The sequence below is a fragment of the Bos indicus x Bos taurus genome, chromosome 21 (assembly GCF_003369695.1).
Source record: "Bos indicus x Bos taurus breed Angus x Brahman F1 hybrid chromosome 21, Bos_hybrid_MaternalHap_v2.0, whole genome shotgun sequence".
In the NCBI taxonomy this organism is placed as follows: domain Eukaryota; kingdom Metazoa; phylum Chordata; class Mammalia; order Artiodactyla; family Bovidae; genus Bos; species Bos indicus x Bos taurus.
Genome location: NC_040096.1, coordinates 28178473 through 28204428, shown reverse-complemented (window position 1 = coordinate 28204428; position 25956 = coordinate 28178473). Strand labels below are relative to the sequence as shown.

At 44.5% G+C, this 25956-nt stretch overlaps 2 protein-coding genes across 2 annotated transcripts in view; both read left to right on the top strand.

The window, feature by feature from the left end:
• Window positions 1–25956, top strand: part of FAM189A1 (family with sequence similarity 189 member A1) — a 241266-nt gene that overhangs the window by 176001 nt on the left and 39309 nt on the right. The window contains exon 3 of the mRNA XM_027520849.1: window positions 8583–8693. Within this exon, the coding sequence (XP_027376650.1) occupies window positions 8583–8693 (111 nt within the window). The remainder of the gene's footprint in view (window positions 1–8582; window positions 8694–25956) is intronic.
• Window positions 1436–4636, top strand: NSMCE3 (NSE3 homolog, SMC5-SMC6 complex component). The gene has a single exon (XM_027520851.1). It carries the CDS (start codon window positions 1576–1578, stop codon window positions 2431–2433), a length of 858 nt encoding a protein of 285 aa, XP_027376652.1. The 5' UTR covers window positions 1436–1575; the 3' UTR covers window positions 2434–4636.

Sequence of the window (25956 nt, the reverse complement as noted above, 5' to 3'; positions counted from 1 at the left end):
AGGCTGCAGTCCATGGGGTCTGCGAAGAGTCAGACACAACTGAGCGACTTCACTTTCACTTTTCACTTTCATGCATTGGAGAAGGAAATGGCAACCCACTCCAGTATTCTTGCCTGGAGACGGGGTAGCCTGGTGGGCTGCCGTCTATGGGGTCGCACAGAATCGGAGACTGAGGCGACTTAGCAGCAGCAGCAGCAGTAATGACAGCAGATTACAGATGGTTTGAGTTAATGAAATGACTCACGTTGGTTACTAAAGCGGCACAATTAAAAATATAAAGTAGACATTTCACAGATTATGAGGGATGATAACCTGGAGTTTTCGCTTTCTCATTAATCTCTAAGGCTAGAGACTAACATGTTAGCAATTCTTGGTCAGAGATGCCCCAAATTAAATGGTAGTCTCTTGAGACCGACTTCTCTGTTGGTAGCATTCTCTTGGCCATTTCTGCCAAATTTGTGGTTGTGAGCTCAAGGCCTATGCTTTCCATGAGCACGTGCTTCCAAGAGATAATACTCCCCAGACCAAGCAAAATCCCTCCACTCATCGTGCTTTGTGGGTTGACTGTGCCATAGCTGTCCGGCTGACAGAGTTGATTACACAGAGTATCAAGGCTGAAAGGTGAAGAGACCGGGAGAGCCCTGCTTGCGAGACGAGGCTGTGTTTACCATTGTTTCTAAACAGACTCGGGCTTTAGAGAAAGTAACTGGTGGAAAATGGTGAGAAGGGGCTGGCGAAGGCCAACTAGTAGTCCTTGGGGTCTTTTAATTCTCTTTACGCCCAGTTTTGTGTGGAAAAAAAATTGCTCTTCCTTCCTTTCCACGCTCTTCGCCGTATTTTTCTCCCATATTCATCCTGGGAGTTTCCTTCACCTACAAACAGCCCTAATCTCAGAGCTCTCGACTCTCAAGTTTTTACAACCCTGGCCTGGGTGCGATCCTCATCCAAGCCGCACACTAGCTCAGGAGCTCTGCTTCCTGTTCGCCATCTGCAGGGTTTGGTAATAAGAACGACTGCTGCTGCTAAGTCGCTTCAGTCGTGTCCAACTCTGTGCAACCCCAGAGACGGGAGCCCACCAGGCTCCGCCGTCCCTGGGATTCTCCAGGCAAGAACACTGGAGTGGGTTGTCATTTCCTTCTCCAATGCATGAAAGTGAAAAGTGAAAGTGAAGTCGCTCAGTTGTGTCCGACTCTTCGCGACCCAATGGACTGCAGCCTACCAGGCTCCTCCGTCCATGGGATTTTCCAGGCAAGAGTACTGGAGTGGGGTGCCATTGCCTTCTCCGAATAAGGACGACACTTAGTCATAATAAAACCCGCAAGGCTGCAAGGAGTACCAGCTTATTACCGCCGCCGCCGCCCTCGGCCGCCGACCAGACGGAAGCGACCTCTAGACGCGGCGCGGCCTTGATGACGCAACGCGCAGCCTCCGGGACGCAAGCCCGCAGCTTCCGTGACACAACCGCTTCTCAGGGCCCGCCCACAGCTACACGGACTAACGGCTAACCGACCTTCAATCCCTGGCACCGCTGCCGGTTAGTGGGAGTCCGCGCGGTCGGGGTCTCGCCGCCGCGACATGTCGCAAAAGCCGAAGAGCCGGGGCCGCCCCAGCTCCCAGGTCGAGCGGGAGCCGGGTGGCGGCGGCGAGGAGGCCCCGAGTACGTCTCGCGGGCCTGGCGGCGCCGCGTCGCAGCGTCGGGCCCAGGCCTCCCCCGCCCCGGGGCCGCGCTCGCAGAAGCAGCTGGAGCTGAAGGTGGCGGAGCTGGTGCAGTTCTTGTTGATCAAGGACCAGAGGAAGATCCCTATCCGCCGCACCGACATCCTGCGGCACGTGGTCGGCGACTACAAGGACGTGCTCCCAGAGCTGCTGCGGCGGGCGGCCGAGCGCCTGGAGTACGTGTTCGGGTACCGGCTGGTGGAGCTGGAGCCGCGCAGCAACACCTACATTCTGGTCAACACGCTGGAACCGGTGGAAGAGGATGCGGAGGTGCGCGGCGACCAGGGCACGCCCACCACTGGGCTCCTCATGATCGTTCTGGGGCTCATCTTCATGAAAGGCAACAGCATCAAGGAGACCGAGGTCTGGGACTTCCTGCGGCGCCTCGGGGTACACCCCACCAAGAAGCACCTCATCTTCGGGGACCCCAAGAAGCTCATCACCGAGGACTTCGTGCGGCAGCGATACCTGGATTACCGGCGCATCCCGCACACGGACCCCGTGGACTACGAGCTCCAGTGGGGCCCGCGCACCAACCTGGAGACCAGCAAGATGAAGGTGCTCAAGTTCGTGGCTAAAATCCACCACCAGGACCCCAAGGACTGGCCGGCGCAGTACTGCGAGGCTTTGGCGGACGAGGAGGCCAGGGCCAGACCCCAGCCCGCGGGCCCGAGTCCAGCCACTGCCCCTGCCCCAACCCTTTCTCCTGTCTCTTGAAATCTGAGGCACAGCCCAGGGCCCGCTCCCTCCCCGGGGGGAAGGGCTGGAGGTGGGAGGAAGCGTCTTGCTTGTTTAAATTCGTGGTAGTTCCAGGACGTGTTTGCAAACTTTTCTTCTTGTAATGTTTTAAGTCATTTTGATTCTAAACTTTTATTTAGAGGGTGACTTGTTTTGTTTTGCTTCAGTGTCTGTGTTTTTTGGTGTAACCTTGTTAGGTTTGTAAAGCGAATTGGAAAACTTCCTACCCTGATCTGGAACTGCCAAGGAAATATAAGCGAACTGGCCCTTGTCCGGCCTTTGAACTGCCCCACTCTGTAAAGGAAAAGTCTTTATAAATTGAAAACGAAAATGTAATTGCCTATATTCCCTTTTACTTTAACGCAACTATTTAAAAAATCTGTTTTCTATGCATATAAGCATTTTGAGTCATTCTAAGTAATGTGCGTATTGTAGTTTTTCCAAATAATTTTTTACATTGATAATTACTATGCTGTGTGGCTGACCATTTTGTTCAATTTTTTTTGCTACTATAGTTATAATAAATACTGTATTTTTAAAGCAGTTTAGCATTGTGCATTTATTTTAACCCTAAGTCATGAGAAATAAATTTCATGACTGAAAACCAGCATTGTAAGGAAAAAAAACAATTTTTGCTACATATCATTGAGGTAAATAGTGTTTCGTTGAAGTTGCTTTACTTTTATACTAGATTATGATGTAAAATATATTTCTGTGGGTCATGGAAAAGTTGATAAAAGTCTTAGTGATTAACCATGCCTATTTGGGAATCAGACTACTTGGGTTCAGAGTCTGCCTAACTTACAAATTTAAGGAGACTAAGTTGTACACAGACCTTTCCTCACCTATAAAACGGTTGATGCCTGTTACTGTGTATGGTAGTGTGATAATTAGGTATGGAAGTTTATGTAAAGTTATGGGCACACATTTGTTTAAATTTGGCTTTTTTTCCTTGGCTTAGGACTGTTAAAATTTTTTTCTTTTTAAGTTTTTCTTTCATTCTCTTGTAAATCATGACTGTTCTTCTAGTCCGACTCTACTGTGTGGTTTACGGAAAAACAGCTCACCATGGAGCCCACATAAACAGAGCAGAAAGTAGGATCCACCCAGGCTTGGAGGGGGTGTCTGCAGTGTAGTGGACAGGATATGGGGTTTTGAGGTTGTCTGACATCTCAGGACAGTACAGAACCCACCTGCCAATGTGGGAGACCTGGGTTCAGGCCCTGGGTTGGGAAAATCCCCTGGAGAAGAGACTGGCAATCCACTCTGGTATTCTTGCCTGGGAAATCTGAATTCTAGCCTGGTGGGCTACAGTCAATGAAGTAGCAAAGAGTCAGACACGGCTTATCAACAAAACCGCAGCAGCCTGAGTGAACCTGAAAGTGAAAGTGCGCGTCCCTCAGTCGTGTCCGCCTCTTTGCAGCACCGTGGACTGTACAGTCCTTGGAATTCTCCAGGCCAGAATACTGGAGTGGGTAGCCTTTCCCTTCTCCAGGGGATCTTCCCAACCCAGGGATTGAACCCAGGTCTCCCACATTGCTCTTGGATTCTTTACCAGCTGAGCCACAAGGGAAGCCCAGGAATACTGGAGCGGGTAGCCTCTCCCTTCTCCAGGGGAATCTTCCAACCAGGAATCGAACCGGAATCTCCTGCATTCCAGGTGGATTCTTTACCAACTGAGCTGTCAGGGAAGCCCCAAGCCTGAGGCAAAACCCATTTGACCTGCTTCAGTCATGTAACAGGAGAAGGTATTTCTGCTGTTAGGACACCGAGATTCTGGATTGTAACCTGTTCTATCCTGAGTGTAACAGATTGTAACCTGTTCTATCCTGAATGATTCAGAACTTGAGGAAGCTAATACTGGGGACGTTGGAAAGAAGTGTGATATAATGGAAAAGCATTTGGAAAAAGCCCTTTTTGTAGTGACTTGAGCAGATCCTGCACCTAATGAACCCAGTGACTCTGAAGTTAGGAAACAGTACATTGGTAGCAGAAGTGTTGGGTGCTGTGGCTGCATTTAGGAAAACAAACAGGAAAGAGATGAACTCAGAAAATATTTGACTGGTTTGTATCCAGGAATGAACAGAATACAGAAGTATGTTGATATGTAACTACATCTGAACCCCCAATTGGTAAATAAAACAGAAGACTAATTAAATCACATTCTCAGGCAAAAATCAAATCTGTGTTATAGTTGTCACTCTCACTGTTAAAACATGTGAATGGATTCGAGTGGTTTAGGATAAAGGTTAGGTAGGAGTTGGATGCCCAACTAAGATTTTTTAAAGAACAATATGACTGAGAGAAGAAGAGTTGAAGTGTGGCCTGTCCACCAAAAGCATGAAGGTCAGAGGGGCACAGTCAAATCAGTGAGAGAAAGACAGAGAGGACCACAAAGGGAGTAAATATGCGTACAGCAAACCTAAGGTGTGTGTCTAGAAAAGAAGTACAGGTGTACCTAGTGGCACATGGCACCAAATGGAATCAAATTGGTTTTTTTCCCATTATTTTATAATTTTTATTGGGGTAAGTTGATTTACGGTGTTGGGGGGGAAAGGGATAAATTGCAAGATTGAAATCAAATTGTTTTTGAAGAGTTGATCTGTCAAAAGTTTGCCTGAACTTTCAGAGTCTATGACTGCTTGAGGTCTAAATAACCCTTAGGTCTTCACTTTTATGAGCCAACACCTATAGGAAGTACTGCAAAGTGTAGAATCCCAGAGTGGAATCAAGGTACATAGCACCCCAGATGTCATGACCTTGCCTAAGTTTAAAAAAAGAAAAACAGGAAATTCCCTGGTGGTCCAGTAGTTAGGACTCTGAGCTTTTACTGCCGAGGGGCCTCGGGTTCCACCCCTAGTTGGGAAACTAAGATCACACAAGCTGTGAAGCATGTCCAAAAAAAAAAAAAAAAGCTACCTCTAAGAGAAGGGAGGAAGTAGAATGGATGAGGGATGAGATAGAATAAAAGCTAGACTTACTTAAAACTCTTATGGATTTGACTTTAAGATTCTTTTATATAATTGCAAGCAACACAAACTTAGAAAACCATCCCTAACAAAAATGCGACAATAACCTAGGTTCCCAGTTGGTAGCATAACCACACATAAGGGAACTGCGGTGACTCTAGGACACCGTAATTTGGCTACATATCCTGGTAGAATGTTCTCTAAGGATAAAAGGAAACAAAATCCTTGTTTTCAATAATCATGTTTTTGGTGGTAGTATTAGCATTGTTACTTTGAGACTTGTGGGTATCATGAGATTAAATCAGATGGTTAATTATAATGAGAAGTAAGGTTTGGGGCATGGTTGAAAGGAAGTAGAGATATAAGGTTGATGTGATTAAATAAAAACCCTATAATTGTGAATTTGAATCCAAGATTACAGTATGAACACATGATGTGTTATACCTAACAACTGAAAATGCTTAAAACAGTGACCACCCAAGCAGCAAGAGCACCTTTAGCATGAAAACATTGTTATCAAAATATTGTTCAGTTGATAAGTCGTGTCCAGCTCTGTGACCTCATAGACTGCAGCACGTCAGTCTTCCCTGTCCTCCACTGTGTCCTGGAGTTGGCTCAAATACATGTCCATTGAGTTGGTGTTGCTATCTAACCATCTCGTCCTCTGTCAACTCCTCCTCCTCCTACCCTCAATCTTTCCCAGCATCAGAGTCTTTTCCAATGAGTCGGCTCTTCTCATCAGGTGGCCATAGTATCGGAGTTTCAGCTTCAGCTTCAGTATCCGTCTTTCCAATGAATATTCAGGGTTGATTTCCTTTAGGATTGACTGGTCTGATCTCCTTGCAGTCCAAGGGACTCTCAAGAGCCTTTGCCCGCACCACAGTTTGAAAGCATCTATTCTTCAGCGCCATTCTCTTTGAAAAGAATCAGGGCTTACAGGTGAAATGTCTGATTTCAGAACTAGGGCAAGAAATGTGTATGATGACCCTGGAACATGATAGCTTTCAAAGTGAATTAGTATTGTGTCAACTTGAATTGAGTCTCTCTTGCTAACAATTCCAGTGACTGAAACATATCCAATGTGTTTAAGTTTATCCTTCATAATGATTCAAATACACACACACACACACCAAACAAACAATACCTTTGAAGAAAGCTAGGGACCCAACTAGTTTTTTTAAATTGTGTGAAAAAGATTGTATTTGACTCATTCTTTAATGAAGGAACCAGTAAGATGTCACTACCAGTCTAAAAGAGAATTCACAGACTGTACACACATCGGCAATCAAGAATGCAGAAATGAATTTACAAAAGATGTAAAAGTGGTCAGCATCCATGGAGGGATAATCATTGCATTCCACCAGACAAAATTCAGTTATATTTCTATTGTCAAAAATAGTTGCATTAGCATGAATATTCTACATCTTACTGAGTTGTAAAACAAAGACAGCAAACAGGCAACTCGGAAAGGTGCACTAGACAGGATCCAGTATTTTTTTTCCTCCCATTTCAAAGTATTTTACAAGTTTTCATGATACTCTCCCCCTTCTTGATCATATTTTTTGAAGTTTTGTTTCATTAGATTTAAGTGTGGCAAGAGTATTAACTAACCACACAGGCTTGAGTTTATTTTGCAAGTCTAGCAACATATCAGCTAATTATTTTGAAATCTGGAAGATAAATGGAAAGAATCTAACATGTTTCCTTTCCCTATATGAACCTATACTTTAAGGCAAACAGTTGATGAGGAAGAGTCTCCTTCTATATCTTGATTTCCATGAATAAAGAGAGTAGAGATGATGGCTTTAGACTAGCACTAATTTGGAAACCCTAATAAATGAATTGACCTAAGCAATCCTGAAATATGACTGCTAAGGAATGGTGGCACAGATGTAAAGGACAGACTGTGGACACAACCGGTGAAGGAGAAGGTCGGATGAATCGAAAGAGCAGCATTGATATATATACTACCATGCACAAAATAGATAGCTAATGGGAAATTGCTGTATAACACAGGGAACCCAACCTAGTGCTCTGTGATGATCTAGAGGGGTGGGATTGAGGGGAAGAAGGTTCAAGAGGGAGGGGCTATGCGTATACTTATGGCTGATTCACACTGTTGTACAGCAGAAACCACAACATTGTAAAGCAATTACCCTCCAATTAAAAATAAAAGTTTCTTTAAATGGCTGCTAAGATCACAGAGAGATATTATTTACCTTCTGTTAGTCTGAATTTGATCAACCTCTGGATCTATCAATGAAATTACAAAATTTACAAAAGATGGAGAAACATTAAGTGATGGGAGACAAAGTGTAGGCTATAGAAAACTATAGGATTAGTGAACAGATTTCAAGGAAGAAAAAGCCCATAGTGGAAGGAAAAGCACATTAATTTAAAAATATCTAAACTTCAGAGCCACCAGTTTCAGTGTGGAACTCCTTTGTATTTTGTGTAATCTGATTCAAACAAAATATGAAGAAAGATTGAAACAAGTGTGAACTGTAATTATGCATTATTATCATAGACGTGATGGCAGCATTGTATGTTTTTAAAAAGTTTTATTAGAAATATACACTGAAATATTTAAAGATGAAGTCATATGCTGTCTAATATTTGCTACAAAATAATTTGGAGGAGAGAGAGTATAAATGATAAAACTAACGGCGACTGGATTAATCACCCCTGATGCTGGATGATGGGTATGTGGGTGGGGTTCATTTTACTATTTTCTTTGGTTTTACATGTGTATGAAATTTTCCATACCAAAAATTAAAAGGCATAGACTTTCTAATAAATACATTTCTATCACTTGATTTTCTTTAGTAATTTATATATCACTCGTTATTTTTGAGAGTATGTATCAATAACACTATGTTGAGACTATGGAATGTATAGTATTTTCAAGTTTAGCTTCTAAAATATTTTTATATTTCAAATAAAATCATGGTTGCTGGCTATGGCTTTTCAGACACTACCTTTTCTATTTGATTTAAGGTAATATCATTTTAAAATTTTTAACAAATAATGCTTTCCTTGGAAACATAGAAATGTTATTCGTGTGATTATTTGATGGTCTGAAAGTTTTTTGAAAGCCAAATCATTTTTCCTCTGATCTCTCCCAGTAAATGATCAATTTCTTATCTGGTTTGTTTCCAGATAACCTTTTTCATGCTGCTCTCGGCAGTGTGTGTGATGCTGAATTTGGCTGGTTCAATACTTTCCTGTCAGAACGCTCAGCTCGTCAACTCCCTGGAAGGCTGTCAGTTGGTGAGTAATGAAAGGCAAAGCGTTTGATAAAGGTCATGTACTTTCATTTTACATGAAAGGGATTTCAAAAATAATTTTACTGTATCCTTGGGTTTATTCTGATGTTTTAGCATTGTCTAAGGAATTCATGATGATTCATTTCTTAAAAATTCTCCCAAATCAATATTGGTTCTACTAGTAAATCAGTTACTATTAGTGTAGCACTGTTTTAGATGTCTAGAGTTTTGCCAAGAGAATGCACTGGTCATAGCAAACACCCTCTTCCAACAACACAAGAGAAGACTCTACACATGGACATCACCAGATCGTCAACACCGAAATCAGATTGATTATATTCTTTGCAGCAAAAGAAGGAGAAGCTCTATACTGTCAGCAAAAACAAGACCAGGGGCTGACTGTGGCTCAGATCATGAACTCCTTTTTGCCAAATTCAGACTTAAATGGAAGAAAGTGGGGAAAACCACTAGACCATTCAGGTATGACCTAAATCAAATCCCTTATGGAAGTGGAAGTGAGAAATAGATTTAAGGGACTAGATCTGATAGACAGAGTGCCTAATGAACTATGGACGGAGGTTTGTGACATTGTACAGGAGACAGGGATCAAGACCATTCCCATGGAAAAGAAATGCAAAAAAGCAAAATGGCTGTCTGAGGAGGACTTACAAATAGCCTCGAAAAGAAGAGAAGTGAAAAGCAAAGGAGAAAAGGAGAGATATAAGCATCTGAACGCAGAGTTCCAAAGAATAGGAAGAAGAGATAAGAAAGCCTTTCTAAGCGATCAGTGCAGAGAAATAGAGGGAAACAATAGAATGGGAAAGACTAGAGATCTCTTCAAGAAAATTAGAGATACCAAGGGAACATTTCATGCAAGGATGGGCTCAATAAAGGACAGAAATGGTAGGGACCTAACAGAAGCAGAAGATATTAAGAAGAGGTGGCAAGAATACACAGAACAACTGTACAAAAAAGATCTTCATGAAAGAAAAAGGGTAAGGAAAAGAAAAGGGTATAACTTTCCTTTTCTCCTTTGCTTATTATCCCAGATAATCACGATGGTGTGATCACTCACCTAGAGCCAGACATCCTGGAATGTGAAGTCAAGTGGGCCTTAGGAAGCATCACTACAAACAAAGCTAGTGGAGGTGATGGAATTCCAGTTGAGCTATTTCAAATCCTAAAAGATGATGCTGTGAAAGTGCTGTACTCAATATGCCAGCAAATTTGGAAAACTCAGCAGTGGCCACAGGACTGGAAAAGGTCAGTTTTCATTCCAATCCCAAAGAAAGGCAATGCCAAAGAATGCTCAAACTACCACACAATTGCACTCATCTCACACACTAGTAAAGTAATGCTCAAAAGTCTCCAAGCCAAGCTTCAGCAGTACGTGAACCATGAACTTCCAGATGTTCAAGCTGGATTTAGAAAAGGCGGAGGAACCAGAGATCAAATTGCCAACATCCACTGGATCATCGAAAAAGCGAGAGAGTTCCAGAAAAACATCTATTTCTGCTTTATTGACTATGCCAAAGCCTTTGACTGTGTGGATCACAATAAACTGTGGAAAATTCTGAAACAGATGGGAATCCCAGACCACCTGACCTGCCTCTTGAGAAACCTGTACACAGGTCAGGAAGCAGCAATTAAAACTGGACATGGAACAACAGACTGGTTCCAAATAGGAAAAGGAGTACGTCAAGGCTGTATATTGTCACCCTGCTTATTGAACTTATATGCAGAGTACATCATGAGAAACGCTGGGCTGGATGAAGCACAAGCTGGAATCAAGATTGCCAGGAGAAATATCAATAACCTCAGATATGCAGATGACACCACCCTTATGGCAGAAAGTGAGGAACAACTAGAGAGCCTCTTGATGAAAGTGAAAGTGGAGAGTGAAAAAGTTGGCTTAAAGCTCAGCATTCAGAAAATGAAGATCATGGCATCTGGTCCCATCACTTCATGGCAGATAGATGGGGAAACAGTGACAACAGTGGCTGACATTATTTTTCTGGGCTCCAAAATCACTGCAGATGGTGATTGCAGCCATGAAGTTAAAAGAAGTTTACTCCTTGGAAGGAAAGTTATGACCAACCTACACAGCATATTAAAAAGCAGAGACATTACTTTGCCAACAAAGGTCCGTCTAGTCAAGGCTATGGTTTTTCCAGTAGTCATGTATGGATGTGAGAGTTGGACTATAAAGAAAGCTGAGTGCAGAAGAATTGATGCTTTTGAACTGTGGTGTTGGAGAAGACTCTTGAGAGTCCCTTGGACTGCAAGGAGATCCAACCAGTCCATCCTAAAGGAGATCAGTCCTGGGTGTTCTTTGGAAGGACTGATGTTAAAGCTGAAACTCCAATACTTTGGCCACCTGATGCGAAGACCTGACTCATTTGAAAAGACCCTGACGCTGGGAAATATTGAGGACAGGAGGAGAAGAGGATGACAGAGGATGAGATGGTTGGATGGCATCACTGACACAATGGACATGAGTTAGTGATGGACAGGTAGGCCTGGCATGCTGCGGTTTATGGGGTCGCAGAGAGATGGACACGACTGAGTGACTAAACTGAACTGAAGTAGTGATTATATTCTAACATTTGTTGCATTGATTTTTCTCTGCACTGAAGTTTTGAAAATCAATTTTGTAAGTCTGTTCTAAGTGCTGAGATAACATATAAGCTTGATAATGAGTGCATCCAAACAATTTAGTTCTCATTTTCCAATTTAAAAAGAGAATTATCTTTTCAATCCTGGAAAATTATAGATGGTGTGCTGTGGACTGAATTTTTGTTTGTTGAATGAAACCATTATATTTTATCACGATTTGGCTTCTGATTTGGTTATATTGAAACGTGCGTGTGGTATGCACTGTGTGGCTGGGGTAGAGATCAACCTGTGTCCCGTGACATTCAGTGCAAGTGCCAAGTGACCCCTGATGTGACCCTGGCGGCTGAGTATGGGGCACTGGCATTTGTTTCTTTAACTTAGAGCCATGCCTCTTATTTTCTTGGGCTCTGACACTGCAGATGATGACTGCAGCCATGAAATTAAAAGATGTTTGCTCCTTGGAAGAAAAGCTATGACAAACCTAGACAGCATATTAAGAAGCAGAGACATCACTTTGCTGACAAAGGTCAGTGTAGTCAGAGGTATGGTTTTTCCAGTAGTCATGTATGGATGTAAGAGTTGGACCATAAAGAAGGCTGAGCCCAAAGAATTAACGCTTTCGAATTGTGCTCCTGGAGAAGACTCTTGAGAGTCCCAACCAGTCAATCCTAAAGGAAATCAACCTCAAATATTCATTGGAAAGACTGATGCTGAAGCTGAAGCTCCAATACTTTGGCCACCTTATGTGAAGAGCTGACTCATTGGAAAAGATTCTAATACTGGGAAAAACTGAGGGCAGGAGAAGAAGTGGGTGGCAGAGGATGAGATGGTTGGATGGCATCACTAACTCCATGGGCGTGAGTTTGAGCAAACTCCAGGAGATAGTGAAACTAACCTGGCGTGCTGCAGTCAGTCCATGGAGTCGCAAAGAGACACGACTGAATGACTGAACAGTAACAATGCCCTCACAGCTACCCATGCACTGGCCGTCATTTCTGAGAGGTCAGGGGCTATGCTGAACTGCTGCTGGCGTTTTTATTAACAGTGTCCAGGGTTTTTATTTGTTCTCAGAAGACTAGGGAAAGGCACATCTCCATCATCTTCTTGGAAGCCAAAATGCAATTGATTTTTGTATATTTCATATGTTGAAATTTTTTGTTGACTCTAAAAGTTTTCCCAAAATTATCTTTTAGTTTCCAGGTGGACAGCCATATAAGCTAGGAAAATAAAGGTGCTTTCCTTTTGTTACAAATTTTATAGAGCATATTTTTTCTTAACTTTTTACGTTGATTGATAAGTATTTAGTACCTTGTGATGCAATAGAGCTTTTTATTTTTTTAACTGAAAGAAAATTGCCTTACAATGTTGTGTTGGTTTCTGCCATACAGCAGGACAAATCAGCCGTAACCTCTCTCTGGAACCTTCCTCTCCTCCCACATCCCACCCTTCAAAGTAGACCTTTTTTTATTCTTCCAGTTTTATTGAGATATAATTTACATACAACACTGTATCCAGGTATACAGCATAGCAATTAAAAAACCTTTTTTTATTGGAGTCTAGTTGATTTACAATGTTGTGTTAATTTCTGCTGTACAGCAAAGTACATCAGTTATACATATACATATATTGACTTTTTTAGCTTCTTTCCCCATACAGCATCATGATTTGAGTTACATCATGAGATGATTATCATAGTAAGTTGTTTTTTTTTTTTTTTTCATAGTAAGTTTTGTGAACATCCATCATCTCACATAGATACAAAAATTTTTAAATAGCAAAACACTTTTCATGGTGGATAACGAATGAGTAAGTTGAAGCCTATGGACACAGAGACTTAGCAAGAATGGAATTTAAAAATCATCCGTGGCTAATCCTCTTATTTTAGAAATGGTTGAAGAGTGAAAGTCTGTATCAATCAGATAGTTTATATAAACCAGAATCCCACAAGTCCTTACTTTTACATCATATCTGTTGGATCTGAAAAAAATATCTTCTCAAAGCCATGTTAAAATGGCTACAGAAACTTGTTTTTGATTTAATACACAATGAACACCTATAGAAATGTCACCAAAAAATGCTTTTATTTCCAGAATAGAAATGGAAGAATTGCTGCTAAGTCGCTTCAGTCGTGTCTGACTCTGTGCGACCCCATAGACGGCAGCCCACCAGGCTCCCCCATCCCTGGGATTCTCTAGGCAAGAATACTGGAGTGGGTTGCCATTCCCTTCTTCATGGAATCATCCTAAGCCAGGGATCATCAAACCGTCGTGTCTCAGATCTCCTGCGTTGGCAGGCGGATTCTTTACCGCTGAGCCACTGAGAAGCCCAGAGATCTACTGTCCATTTTTTCAAATTCCTGCCAATGATAACATATCCCATCCACAATATTAACATTGAGGCAATCAGATTTCCCCATCTTTACTTATATTCATTTGTCTGGATGGGTGTGAGAGTGTGTCTATTGCTTTATGCGATTTTGTCACTCGTGTAGGTTCACATATCCACCACCACAGTCAAGACACAGAACTGTTTCAACACTGTGAGGATCCCTCATGTTGATCTTTTTATAACCACATTCATTTCCCTTTTGCCCACTCTTAACTTCTGGAGACCCCGAATCTGTTCACTATTTCTCAAAAAAAAAAAAAAAAAAAAACTCATTTCCAAAAAGTTGTGTAAATGAAAACATGCATATGCAACCATTTGGAACTGGCTCTTTTTATTCAGCATGATTCCATGGAGGTTCATCCAAGGTGTTGTTGTGTATATCAGTGGTCCTTTCCTTTTCATTGTTGGGTAGCACTGCGTGGTACGTAGGATGACAGCATGTTTAACTAATTACCTGCACTACCTCTGGTTTTGTCTGTTATGTATAAGGCTGGTATGAACATTCATGTATGTATTTCTGTGTGAACATAAGTTTTCATTTCTCTGGGATGAATATCCAAGAACACAATTTCCATATTATAACTGTATGTTTAGTTTTTTAAGAGACTTTTCCAGCCACACTTCTGTACATTTTACATCTTTATCAGCAATGTATGAGTGATTCAGTTTCTCCACATCTTCATTAGCATTTGGCGTTGACAGTATATATATATACACATATATATATATTTAGTCATTCTCAGAGATGTGTAGTGATATGGTTTCATTTTGCATTTTCCTGATGCAAATGATGTTAAACCTCTTTTCATGTGTTTCATTGCCATCCGTATATACACTTTGGAGAAATAAATATGCAGCAGCATATCTGAAAAAGGACTAGTATCTAGAGTATATGAAGAAATCTCAACACTGAACAAAGAAGTCAACTAGAAAATGAGCAATACACACGAACATTTTTCTTCTTTCTGGAAGAAATTATTTAGAATTGGTATTGATTCTTCTTTAAGCATTTGATAGAATTTTCTAGTGAGATCATCTAGGCTTGGAGATTTCTTTTGGGGGAGATTTAAAATTATAAAAATAACTTCCTTAATAGTATAAGGCTATTCAAATTGTCTGTTTCCTGTTCTGAGTTATGGTAGTTTATGATTTTTAATAAGTTGATTCATCTCATTTAAATTGTCAAGTTTGTATGTGTAGAGTTCATATTATTCCCTTACCATAATTTTAATGTCAGCAGAGTCCAAGGCTTCCCAGGTGGGCTCTTGGTAAAGAATTCACCTGCCAATGCAGGAGACACAGGAGTCGTAGGTTCTTTCCCTGGGTCGGGAAGATCCCCTGAAGGAGAGCATGGCAACTTACTCCTGTATTCTTGCCTGGAGAATCCCATGGACACAGAAGCCTGGCGGGCTACAGTCCATGGGGTCGCAAAGAGTCAGACATGACTGAGTGACTAACATACATACAATGATATAAAGGCCAAGGGGACCATCTGTTCCATTACTCTTTGAAAAGATTCATCAGTCAAATTGTTTGGGGTTGCTGATATTTGAAGGATATTTAGTTATTTAGCAGATCTTGCATTTTTTCATATTTGTGATCTCTTTGGGCTTTGAATCAATCTTAAAGCCATGAGTATAAATAGGAAATTTGGTGGTTCAACAGTAAAGAATCTGCCCACGTGCAGGAACCACAGGAGATGCAGGTTCGATCCCTGGGTCAGGAATATCCCCCGGAGTAGGATATGGCAACCCACTCCAGTATTCTTGCCTGGAGAATCCCATGGACTTAGGAACCTGGTGGGCTAAAATAGTTCTTAGTATTCTTCCATAAATATTGTCTAATATTTTTAAAAGCTTATATTTCTCTATAAGAAAAGTTTTATCTATTATATCAATGGTAACAATGATAATAAATTCTAGGGCCACTTACATCCTACAGGTCCCTTACGAGAGTAGGTGTGGGGAGAACATCTCATCTTGATTTTTTTTCTTGATTACATGTTTGAGTTCATAATTAAGTGGCATTTTAATCAGCTTATAAAGGTAGACGTCTTTTCCCCCCACTTTTTTTTCTATTGTGGTAAAATACACATAACATGTACCATTTTAACTATTTGTAATCATGAAATTCAGTGGCATTAAGTACGTTCACACTGTTGTGCAGCTGTCACCACCATCCATTTCCATAGCTTTTTCATCTTCCCAAACAGAAATTGTCCCACTAAACACTAACTACCCGCCTCCTCTCTCCCTCGGCCCCTGGAAAACACCATCTACTTTCTGCCTCTGAGATTTTTGATACCTCTAGGGACGTCACAGGAGTGAAATCATACAATATGTGTGTTTTTGTGTCTGGCTAATTTCATATAGCTTAATGTTTTCAAGATCTCTGTTTCCTTTAATTGGTAAGTTTAGCCTATTTATATTTATGCTTATGAACAATGTTTGGTCTCAGTCCTGTTCACCTATATTTTATGTGGTGTGTTGACATTTTTACAGGGTGCCTCAGAACAGCAGGAACACATTCTTCATTTTTTATACCTCCCTTTGACTTGGAAAAGGAAATGGCAACCCACTCCAGTATTCTTGCCTGGAGAATCCCATGGACGGAGGAGCCTGGTAGGCTATAATCCACTGGGTCTCAAAGAGTCGGACACGACTGAGCAACTTCACTTCACTTTCACTTTTGACTTGGCCTGGGTCCCCTGATGTAGGAAAAATAAACATGACCCTTATCACTGTGTTGTGATATTGGTCTCTTATCAGCTGAGAACAATCTTTCCAGGGTTAATGTTACCTCATTCCAGGACGTATTGAGCACTTCTCCCCTTTCTATCTTCTACTTTTCTGTCCCTGGTGGCATCTGGGTCTGGGGCCCCAGACTGAGCATCACAGCGTGGGAAGTGGGCGGGGTGGCACTTGCTCTGTGCTGGCCCCTGGCCCACCCCGCTGTGAGCCTGGGCTGACACTAGCTGCTGAGGTCTGAGATCCTCCCCGGGACCTCCCCTCCAGATGCAGCTGCTTAGGGTTCTAGTTCTTCTAGGGACCACTTGGGGCACAAACGAATCCTAGAGCCCCTCGCACTCTGCATGTCCCTTACAAGTGTAGGCATGGGGATAGCATCTCAGACCCTCTCACCCTGAATGTGCCCTTCATCCCTTTCACCCCCTGGCAGCAGACCCACCTCAACTCCAGGCAACTTAAAGACCAGGCTTCGGACACAGGACACGTGTCCCCAGATGCTCACAGACACTTTGGATTCCTGCAGCCGGGTATCCTTATCTTAGCCTGGTGAGGGTGCTGGGCCTCTGCACAGGGACCAGACTGAGTTCTGAGCATCCAGTCTGCTTCCTGCCTGCTCAGGGTACCACCCTCTCTTATTTTCTGGAAACCCTTGTTCTTAGGCCACATCCCTTGTCATCCTCCCTTCTGCCAGTCCTCCAAGCTCCCCAGGACTCCTCCTCCTCCTGGGGTCCAGAATGAGGTTATGGCAGAAACTCAAAGAACATTTGCTGAATGCTGGGACAAGCAAGGTCTTGGTAGCAGACTTAACATTCTGTGTGTGACAGCCCAATTCATTTAGCTGACGTCATTTAACTAATAGTTTCATGATTCAGTTATTGTTTTTTGTTTTTTCTTCTTAAATTTTTTTTTTAACATCGGAAACATTTTGTATCGTGGTATAGCCAGTTAACAATGTTGTGATAGTTTCAGGTGGACAGCAAAGGGACTCAGCCATACACATACATGTATCCGTTCTCCCCCAGACTACCCCCACTTCCATCCAGGCTGGCACATAACATTGAGCAGAGTTCCATGTGCTATACAGTAGGTCTTTGTGGTTATTCATTTTAAATATAGCAGTGTGTAAAAAGTTTTCTGTTATTTTTGCATTCTCAGTCTCTCAAGTTGTGTCCAACTCTTTTGCTACCCCATGGACTGCAGCCTCCCAGGCTCCTCTGTCCATGGAATTCTCCAGTCAAGAATAATACAGTGGGTTGCCATCCCTCCATGGGATCTTCCCAGCCCAGGGATTGAACCTGTGTCTCTGCATTGGCAGGTGGGTACTTTACTACTGAGCCACCTGGGAAGCCTCTACCATTTTATTTCTCATTACTAGGTTTATCAGGACCACAGCTTGAGATCCTCAGTGGTCCATTTTGGAGGACCTTGATTCTATGACTATTTTATTCTTCCCAGAGCCTGTTAGAATTTTTTCATGATGCTTCTAGCCACATTTATTACTAGCACTCTAATCTCAAAATTGAAAGCACCCAGTAACCAAGCCAACACTAATTACAAAGCCACAGACCTCAGAGGAGCTCCACCGTAACCAGGGCAACCCTGATTCAGCTTCATCATGATGAATAGTAAATGAGGAGAGGATGCGGCCTTCGGCTGGGGTTGTTGGAAATGTGCGGCTTTAAAGATGAAAGAAAACTTAGCTGAAAGTACACAGGTCCACTCAGGGTCTCCTCAGCCACAATCTCCTTCCAGGTTTCCATTGTTGCTGAGAGCTATAGATTTTATTCTACTAATCATGGGTCAAGAAGAGTCTCAGCCTCTCTTGGCTTCACAAGAAATTTGGTATTGGACTGTTCTTTGCAGTTTGTCATGATGACACAGAATTGTCCCCTCTAGAGTAACAATTCTTTTTTAGTTCATCTGCATGTGAATTTGTCATTATCATCAGCAAACGGATGTCATGGCTAACACAGCAATTTGAAAGTCAAGTCCAAATCCCAAAGTTCCCCAGCAAAGAAGAAATTCTCAGCAAAACAAGAACTGATATGTTTAAAGTAAGCCAACAGTTGTTGTTGAGTCACTAAGTTGTATCTGATTCATTTGTGACCCCATGGTCTGTAGCCCGCCAGGCTCCTCTGTCCAGGGGATTTCCCAGGCAAGAATACTGAAGTAGATTGCCACTTCCTTCTCCAGGTGATCTTCCTGACCCAGGGATTAAACCCACATCTCCTGCACTGGCAGGTGGATTCTTTGCCACTGAGCCACCAGGGAAGCCCAGCCGACAGTGGTTCCATATAAATACTCACCTGTCCTGTGTCCATTTCCTCTTATATTCATTGGATAATATATTTTCACAGAAACACAGATGCAGAGCCCCATGTCTGAAATGTCCTGGGTGCTGTGACAACTCAAATGAGTCCTGACTCTGTATCCTCTGTGTGGCTCACATTATAGGCAGAGAGGTGGGTGACAGAGGAGCAAACAGAAGAGACAGGTAACAGGAAGGACTACAAGAAAAGGAGCAGTCTGGTGTGTGGAGGTAGCCCAGTCTTCTCTGAGCAGGTGACAGGTGGGCTGGGGCCTGAGTGATGCTGGAGAGCAGGAGTGGGGGGTTTCTGGGATGGGAGCAGCAGAGACCAGGTCTAAGGGTAACTGGAGTTTGAGAGCGGGAAGCCCAGGGGTGTGCAGTGCACAGAGCTAGCCATCTCAGTCCTGGCTGTGTGCCCCCAGTCTCCGTGGACTTGGAAGGACTCTGACCCAGGGATTTCTTCCCACTGGACTTGACACCTGCCTGGCACTGTCTTCTCATGGTTCTGTTCATGTGACTTCATGGCTGGGACACTTGGGGACCTTTTCACATCCCTCCAGTCTCCAGCCACCACTGGATCATGTTGCCTCATTCCTATACCTAGATCTGAGTGAAAGCCGTGGGCAAGATTGATTCACTGCCCTGCCTCCCAGGACCACTCATGGAAATGCAGCAGACTTGCTGCATTTCCTGGGAGCTTAACCATGTCTGTCCTGACAATGGGGACCCTGGTCCATCACCCAGCACTCCCCAGGAGACCCCCAAGTATCAACACAATGTAAACTTCTCCTGTGTGGACCCTTCTGTCTTCTGAGCTGGGGTTGCTTAAGTGTCAGGGAACAGGGCAGGGAGGGAGCTGGGAGGGGCAGGCATCAGCTGTGATGAACCCCTCTTGCATCCTCCCCAGTATGTCAGCCACACCATCTCCAGAGCATGTGCCCTCGGATGGAGGGGGCTGGCCTGGCAGGGAGCTGAGGTCCATGTGCTCCAGGGCCGGCCTCCCAGGTGACCCTTCTGTCCCCCACCCCTCACCCTGGCCCCAGGGGCACCGGCTGCAGCCAGGCCAGCTCAGCCAGTGTTGCAGTTAGCAGACCTCTAATATCTGCTAGAATTGATGCTTTCAAACTGTTGTGCTGGGGAAGACTCTTTAGAGTCCCTTGGACAGCAAGGAGATCAAACCAGTCAATCCTAAAGGAAATCAACCCTGAATATTCATTGGAAGGACTGATGCTGAATTGAAACTCCAATACTGTGGTCAGCTGATGTGAAGAGCCGAGTCATTGGAAAAGACCCTGATGCTGGGAAAGAGTGAGGGCAGGAGGAGAAGAGGGTGACAGAGGATGAGATAGTTGGATGGCATCACTAACTCAGTGGACATGAATTTGAGCAAAGTCTGGGAGATGGTGAAGGACAGGGAAGCCTGCTGTGCTGCAGCCAATGGGATTGCAAAGAGTTGGACACGACTGAGCCACAGAAGAATGACACCAATACCTGCTAGAAACGTGCTCTCTAGAAGGAAAAACAGTGCTTGAAACTGACCGATTCTCGAGGGTGTTAGTGACTCACCTGATGGGAGCACCAGTCACTCTGGTGACCGCATCCCCCAGAGCCCATGAGATGCCCCCTGTCAAAGCAGAGAGCTCGCCAAGACCAAGGGCATGGGCACCAAGGTGCCAGGTGAGGAGTCTGGCTGTAGCAGATGGAGAGCAGAGGGGAGGGCCCCTCACCTCACAAAAAGGAGAAAACACATCCCTCACCCCCAGCGACTGAGGATGAAGCCAGAAGCAAGCTCACTCCAGCCCAGGACCCAGGAGCCTTGGGAGCCCTGGGAAACTTCAAGCAAAGCCAGAAACTGAAATTGTAATGTGCCATTCCCCAATTTCACCCTCACACTAGGTGAGTCTCCTCTCCCCCTTGCCCCCACCCCAAGATTAAAATGAAATTTGAAAAATCAGTGTCCAGGTGCCCTGCTCACATCCTCCCATCCCATCTTGGTTCTTATCTGCCCCCCACATATATTTTATCTCTACCCCTGTCTCTGGTGTGTTCACACCACTGAAACAATGAACAGAAGTCATTCCTTAAGGACTCACCGGGGCTCTGCTGCTGACGGGAGCTTCCAGTTTCACCCAGAGAAGCACGGCGGGGCCCTGAGCAGGACTTTTTTGTAACTCTGAAGGTCACCACTGAAGGTCACATGCCCTTATATTGGACTAGAGACCAGAAAACAATGAAAAGGCTCTTCTTGATGGATGGTTCGTTACGCTCAAAGAATGAACCAACACAAGCTGACAGGCATTTGTGTCTGGAAGCACAGCAATCCCGGGTTGGGGGCTGAGCCTGGGGGAGCCCCACCGCCCTGTGGTCGCCCCCACAGCTGGGGCCCAGGAGGGAAAGCAGCCCCTCCACTCCTTCTTCCCCTTTTCTCCCGATGGCTCTTGGGAGCGTTTGGTGTGGACGATGTGACGGATGTTATTTTAGAAAGAAGGAGGGAGGTGGAGGGAGGGAGAACAGGAATGCAGGCAACCCGGGTCCCTGGTCCCCTGCCATGTGGTGGTGACAAGCAGGGAAAGACTGACAGACTGAGAAGCCACGCAGGAGAGAGGCCGTTTCATTTTTGTTTTGTTTTTAAATATAATTTATTTATATTTTGGTTGTGCTGGGTCTTCGTTGCTGGGCTTTCTCTAGTTTCTGCGAATGGGGGTTATTCTCTAGTTGCAGTGCACGGGCTTCTCATTGCTGCAGTTTCTCTTGTTGCAGAGCACAGGCTCAGTAGTTGTGGTGCATGGGCTGAGTTGCTCCATGGCATGTGGGATCTTCCCAGACCAGGGATTGAACTTAGCACTGAGCCACCAGCAAAGCCCCTGTTTCATTTTCTAAACCACTATTTCCCTCAGTTAATTTGGCCACAGAACCTCATTTTAGTTCTTTATGATGTTTCTGTTATTCCAAACATCCTCACTTGGGTCTCTGTGGAACAGAAATGCTAAATGTGCCTTGTGTTCCTGTTAACCGTGTTCCGCCCTCTGTCTGCTTCTGCAGGCCAAGTCAGGCTCTGCGTTGATTACGATGCTAACTAATGACTTCTCAGAGTCTGGCCCCCAAAACACACTTCTGCATTGTTAACAAAAGGCAGGGAGGAGATGAAGTCCCCACCCCCGCGGTCCAGCTGGCTCCAGGCCTCTCCTGTGGTGGGAACATCTCAAGACCAGCAGCCTCGTTTCCCTGATCAGCAGGGAGGCTGCTGTGAACATTCATAATTTATCAACTTCTGCCGCCCTTGAAAGTGTCATTTGAACAAAAAGATCTTGTAAAGACTCCTAGGATGGCAGAAATTGTTGCCATGTCCTATGGGGACAACTGGCTCCCTGACAGGAAGGTTACAATGGCCCCTTCAGATTCTCCACTTGCAGATTAGTGCTCTCTCTCCTTCTAGCTCTGTCTCTCTCTCTGTGTCTGTCTCTTTGTCTCTTTTTCTCTGCTTCTGTCTCTCTCTCCCCCTTCTGTATCTCCCTGTCTGTCTCTTTGTCTCTGTCACACTCTATCTCTGTCTGTCTCTGTCTTTCTCTCTGTCTCACCCTGTCTCTGTCACTCTCTATCTCTCTCTGTCTCTCTGTTTCTGTCTGTCTCTGCCTGTCTCTCTCGCATTGGCACTCATGTGATGAAAAATGTAAAGGCTGTGCCCTCTGTTAGATTTATTATTCCACAAATAATTTGAGCATCTGTTGTAGAGACAACAGCTAAATTAGCAAACAGATAGACTGTGATGAAATCAAGACCAAAATAAAGGTGAAATGTCTGATGATTTGAATAAAAAGCAGGTCCTAGTTTTCCCTGAAAGGTCAGGGAAAGGTTTAAAAGCTTCATTGTATGATTTTTATAATAAAATTTCTATCTTCTGGAATTAGATATTGTTTGCCTTAGATGCTTTATACACACACACAATTTTAAAAAACACACAAAACCTTAGCTCCTCAACAGACTTTGGGTTTTAAGGAAGTTTTGTTAGTGGATGTTCCCCATTGACCCTGTGATGCATGTTCTAAAGTGCAGTGAGAACCAGAGAACAGAGCAGCGTTTTGCTGTCATCAGCAGCACGCCTGTGTTCCAGCGCACTTAATTATGTGCAAAGTGGGATTCAGAAACATTGGTCCACCATCACTGTCAAGCTTCCTTGACAGAGGAAAGCAGCATCATGAAAGCAATATGAGGACAAAAAATCTGTCAGTTTAAAGATGAAAATTTAAATTTTAATGAATTGGGAAGAACTCAAGGACTGATGCTGAAGCTGAAGCTCAAGTACTTTGGCCATCTGGTGCAAAGAGCCGAGTCGTTGGAAAAGAGCTTGACGCTGGGAAAAATTAAGGACAGGAGGAGAAGGAGATGACAGAGGATGAGGTGGCTGGACACCAGTTTGAGCAAACTCCTGTAGAAAGTGAAGGACAGGGAAGCCTGGCATGCTGCAGTCAATGGAGTTGTAAAGAGCCGGACATGACAGCAACTGAACAACAACAACATTAGAAGAACAAGCCTAGGGGGAACTTTCAGGGTCCTGACCTGTTTGAAGCCACAGGTGCTGGAGGAAAACTGGTCAAACCCAGCCTTGAGGACCCCCACCCCACTCAGTGTCAGGCTGGGCATGGCAGGAGCATTGTACACACGGGCCCCTGGGCCCTCCCTTTCCATTGGGCCCTTTCTCCTCCCTGTCAGGCTGACAGGCCATTAATTAGAGGGGTTCGGGGCCAGGCTGGCTTTTCAGTGTTGCAAAGAGATTCATGCGAAATCACCGCAAAGCTCTATCACGTGGGTCCCAGTGACCCGAGCACGGAGGGACATCCTGAGATAAATCTGCCAGCCCCCGCACACCAAGACGCCGAGGTCACGGACCTCATCAGAAGGCTTCCAGAATTTGTCTCAGAATTAATCACAGCCTCAGTGAAGTAACGGACGAGATTAATGTCATCCCCTGAGGTTGATAACGGGTCACTCAATGTGCTGAACCATCCTTCTACTGCACCCCCCCAAACCCAGTCTCTCTCTTCTCCCTCCCCAGAAAGCTGTGTAGCCATTTACGTTAGCAGCCTCGGAGTCAATGCCAAGGTGGGGCCGTGGTCATATGCAATCATTCCTCAAGGCTTTTGAGCTGTGGGGACACAGGCTCGCTCAGGAAAGCCAGACTTTGTCCTGGTGCTGCTAAGAGCTCAAGGACTCAGTGGAGCCCCAGGCGTTGACCCCTGCTTGAGTGTTGTGGCACGTGCCAGCTTCAGGGGGAGCTCAGGGCCAGTATGTTTCCACGGGAAGGAGAAAGGAAGACACCCGCTTGGTGCCTTCCTTATGGCTTCATTTTAAATGTATTTATTTATTTATTTTTGGCTGCACTAGGTCTTTGTTGCTGCCTAGGCTTTCTCTAGTTTCAGCAAACAGGCTACTCTCTAGTTGTGGTGCACAGGCTTCTCATTGCAGTGGCTTCTTGTTGGGGAGCACAGCTCTAGAGTGTGCATGGGCTTCAGTAGTTGTGGCTTGCAGGCTTAATTGTCCCAAAGGATGTGGGATTTTAGTTCCCTCACCAGGGATTGGATCTGTGTCCCCTGATTTGCAGGCAGATTCTCAGCCACTGGACCACCAAGGAAGACCCTATGGCTTACTCTTATGGGTTGATTGGACTCTAAGCCAGAGCAGCTTTTGGAAGGATATTTGTCCTGTGTTCTTGGGGGCAGCTTACCTCCGCCCCGATGTGTGCATCATTGTTGCTCAGCCAAGCTGTTCCAACTAGACTTTTCTCTCTAGGTCTTGGAATCTTTACCAGAGTCATCAGTAGGTGAGGGAGACCAGGGACCTCAGTCCAGTTGAGCATTTGAAAGAGATGGCAGCTATTTCAAGCCACCTAGATGTCCTCAGCTGAGCTCTAGTGTGTTAAGACATCTACTTCTCAGGTTACCATTCTTTCCCAGTTTGGGGGCTTAATTCTTGAATGTTTATTATTCCAAATAGTCTTTAAAACGCTTTTGCACATCGACCCCCTGGGACTCAGTTTGGATTCCAGAGTGGGTGAGTGCTCAGTCGTGTCCAACTCTTTGCAACCCCAAGGACTCTAGTCCGCCAGACTCCTCTGTCCATGAGATTCTTGAGGCAAGAATACTTCGGTGGGTTGCCATTTCCTTCCCCAGGGGATCTTTCCAACCCAGGGATTGAACCTGCATCTCCTGCATTGGCAGGCAGATTCTTTACCGCTGAGCCATCTGTGCATCTCTGGCAAGGGCCAGCATTTCGGAGATGTCACAGATTTCCACGTGGGAGCCAACCATGCCCTCCACGGATTCAGGCCGTATGTGTCAGTCCCAGTTCTGAGTTTCAAAGAAACAACTGGAGCTGTTATCCATCTGAAGGAGTTATTATGGGACCCCCTAAAGCTCAGTCTCCAGGATGGCCAGAAATCAGATTTGGGGGCTACAAAGCCAGGAAGGGAGCAGTGTTCCAAATCATACTGAGGAGCTGCTGTTGGGAGTGACCCTGTCGTCAGCCCTGGGCTTGTGTCTGACCATGCTGACCATGGGCTCTGGATGCTGCCCCCAGAGCCCAGCTCCTGCCCTTCTGGAAGTGGTTCATGTCTGCTACTTACAGAGCCAGGGTGGAGCCAGTTCAGTGCACGCCCCAAGCTTCCACTTAGAGTGCCCTGTAGAGGTATCATGTCCTACAGGTGGAGCCTGGGACACCTGCCTGCTCTCTCTCTGGAGTGCTGGCCAGGGAAGCCTTTCTGGGAAAAGTGGAAGATTCACAAAAAGATTCTCCAGTCTGGGAGGAGGGCTCCATGGTATGGGTGCCAGATAGAATGACCTACATCTCCTGTACCTGAGTTTTTGCCATTTAATAGCATTTTATACATAGCTTCACATATCATTAAATTTCCATGTTTAATCTCTTATCTTTTACTTGTTATTGTTACTTTAAATAGAATATTTTTGCCATTTTTATTTTTAATTGGTTATTAATAGTATCATATTTGGGCTTCCTGGGTAGCTCAGCTGGTAAAGAATCTGCCTGCAATGCAGGAACCCCCAGTTCAATTCCTGGGTTGGGAAGATCCCCTGGAGAAGGGATAGGCTACCCACTCCAGCATTCTTGATATTCCCTGGTGACTCAGACGGTAAAGAATCCACCTGCAATGCAGGAGACCTGGGTTTGATCCCTGGGTTGGGAAGATCCCCTGG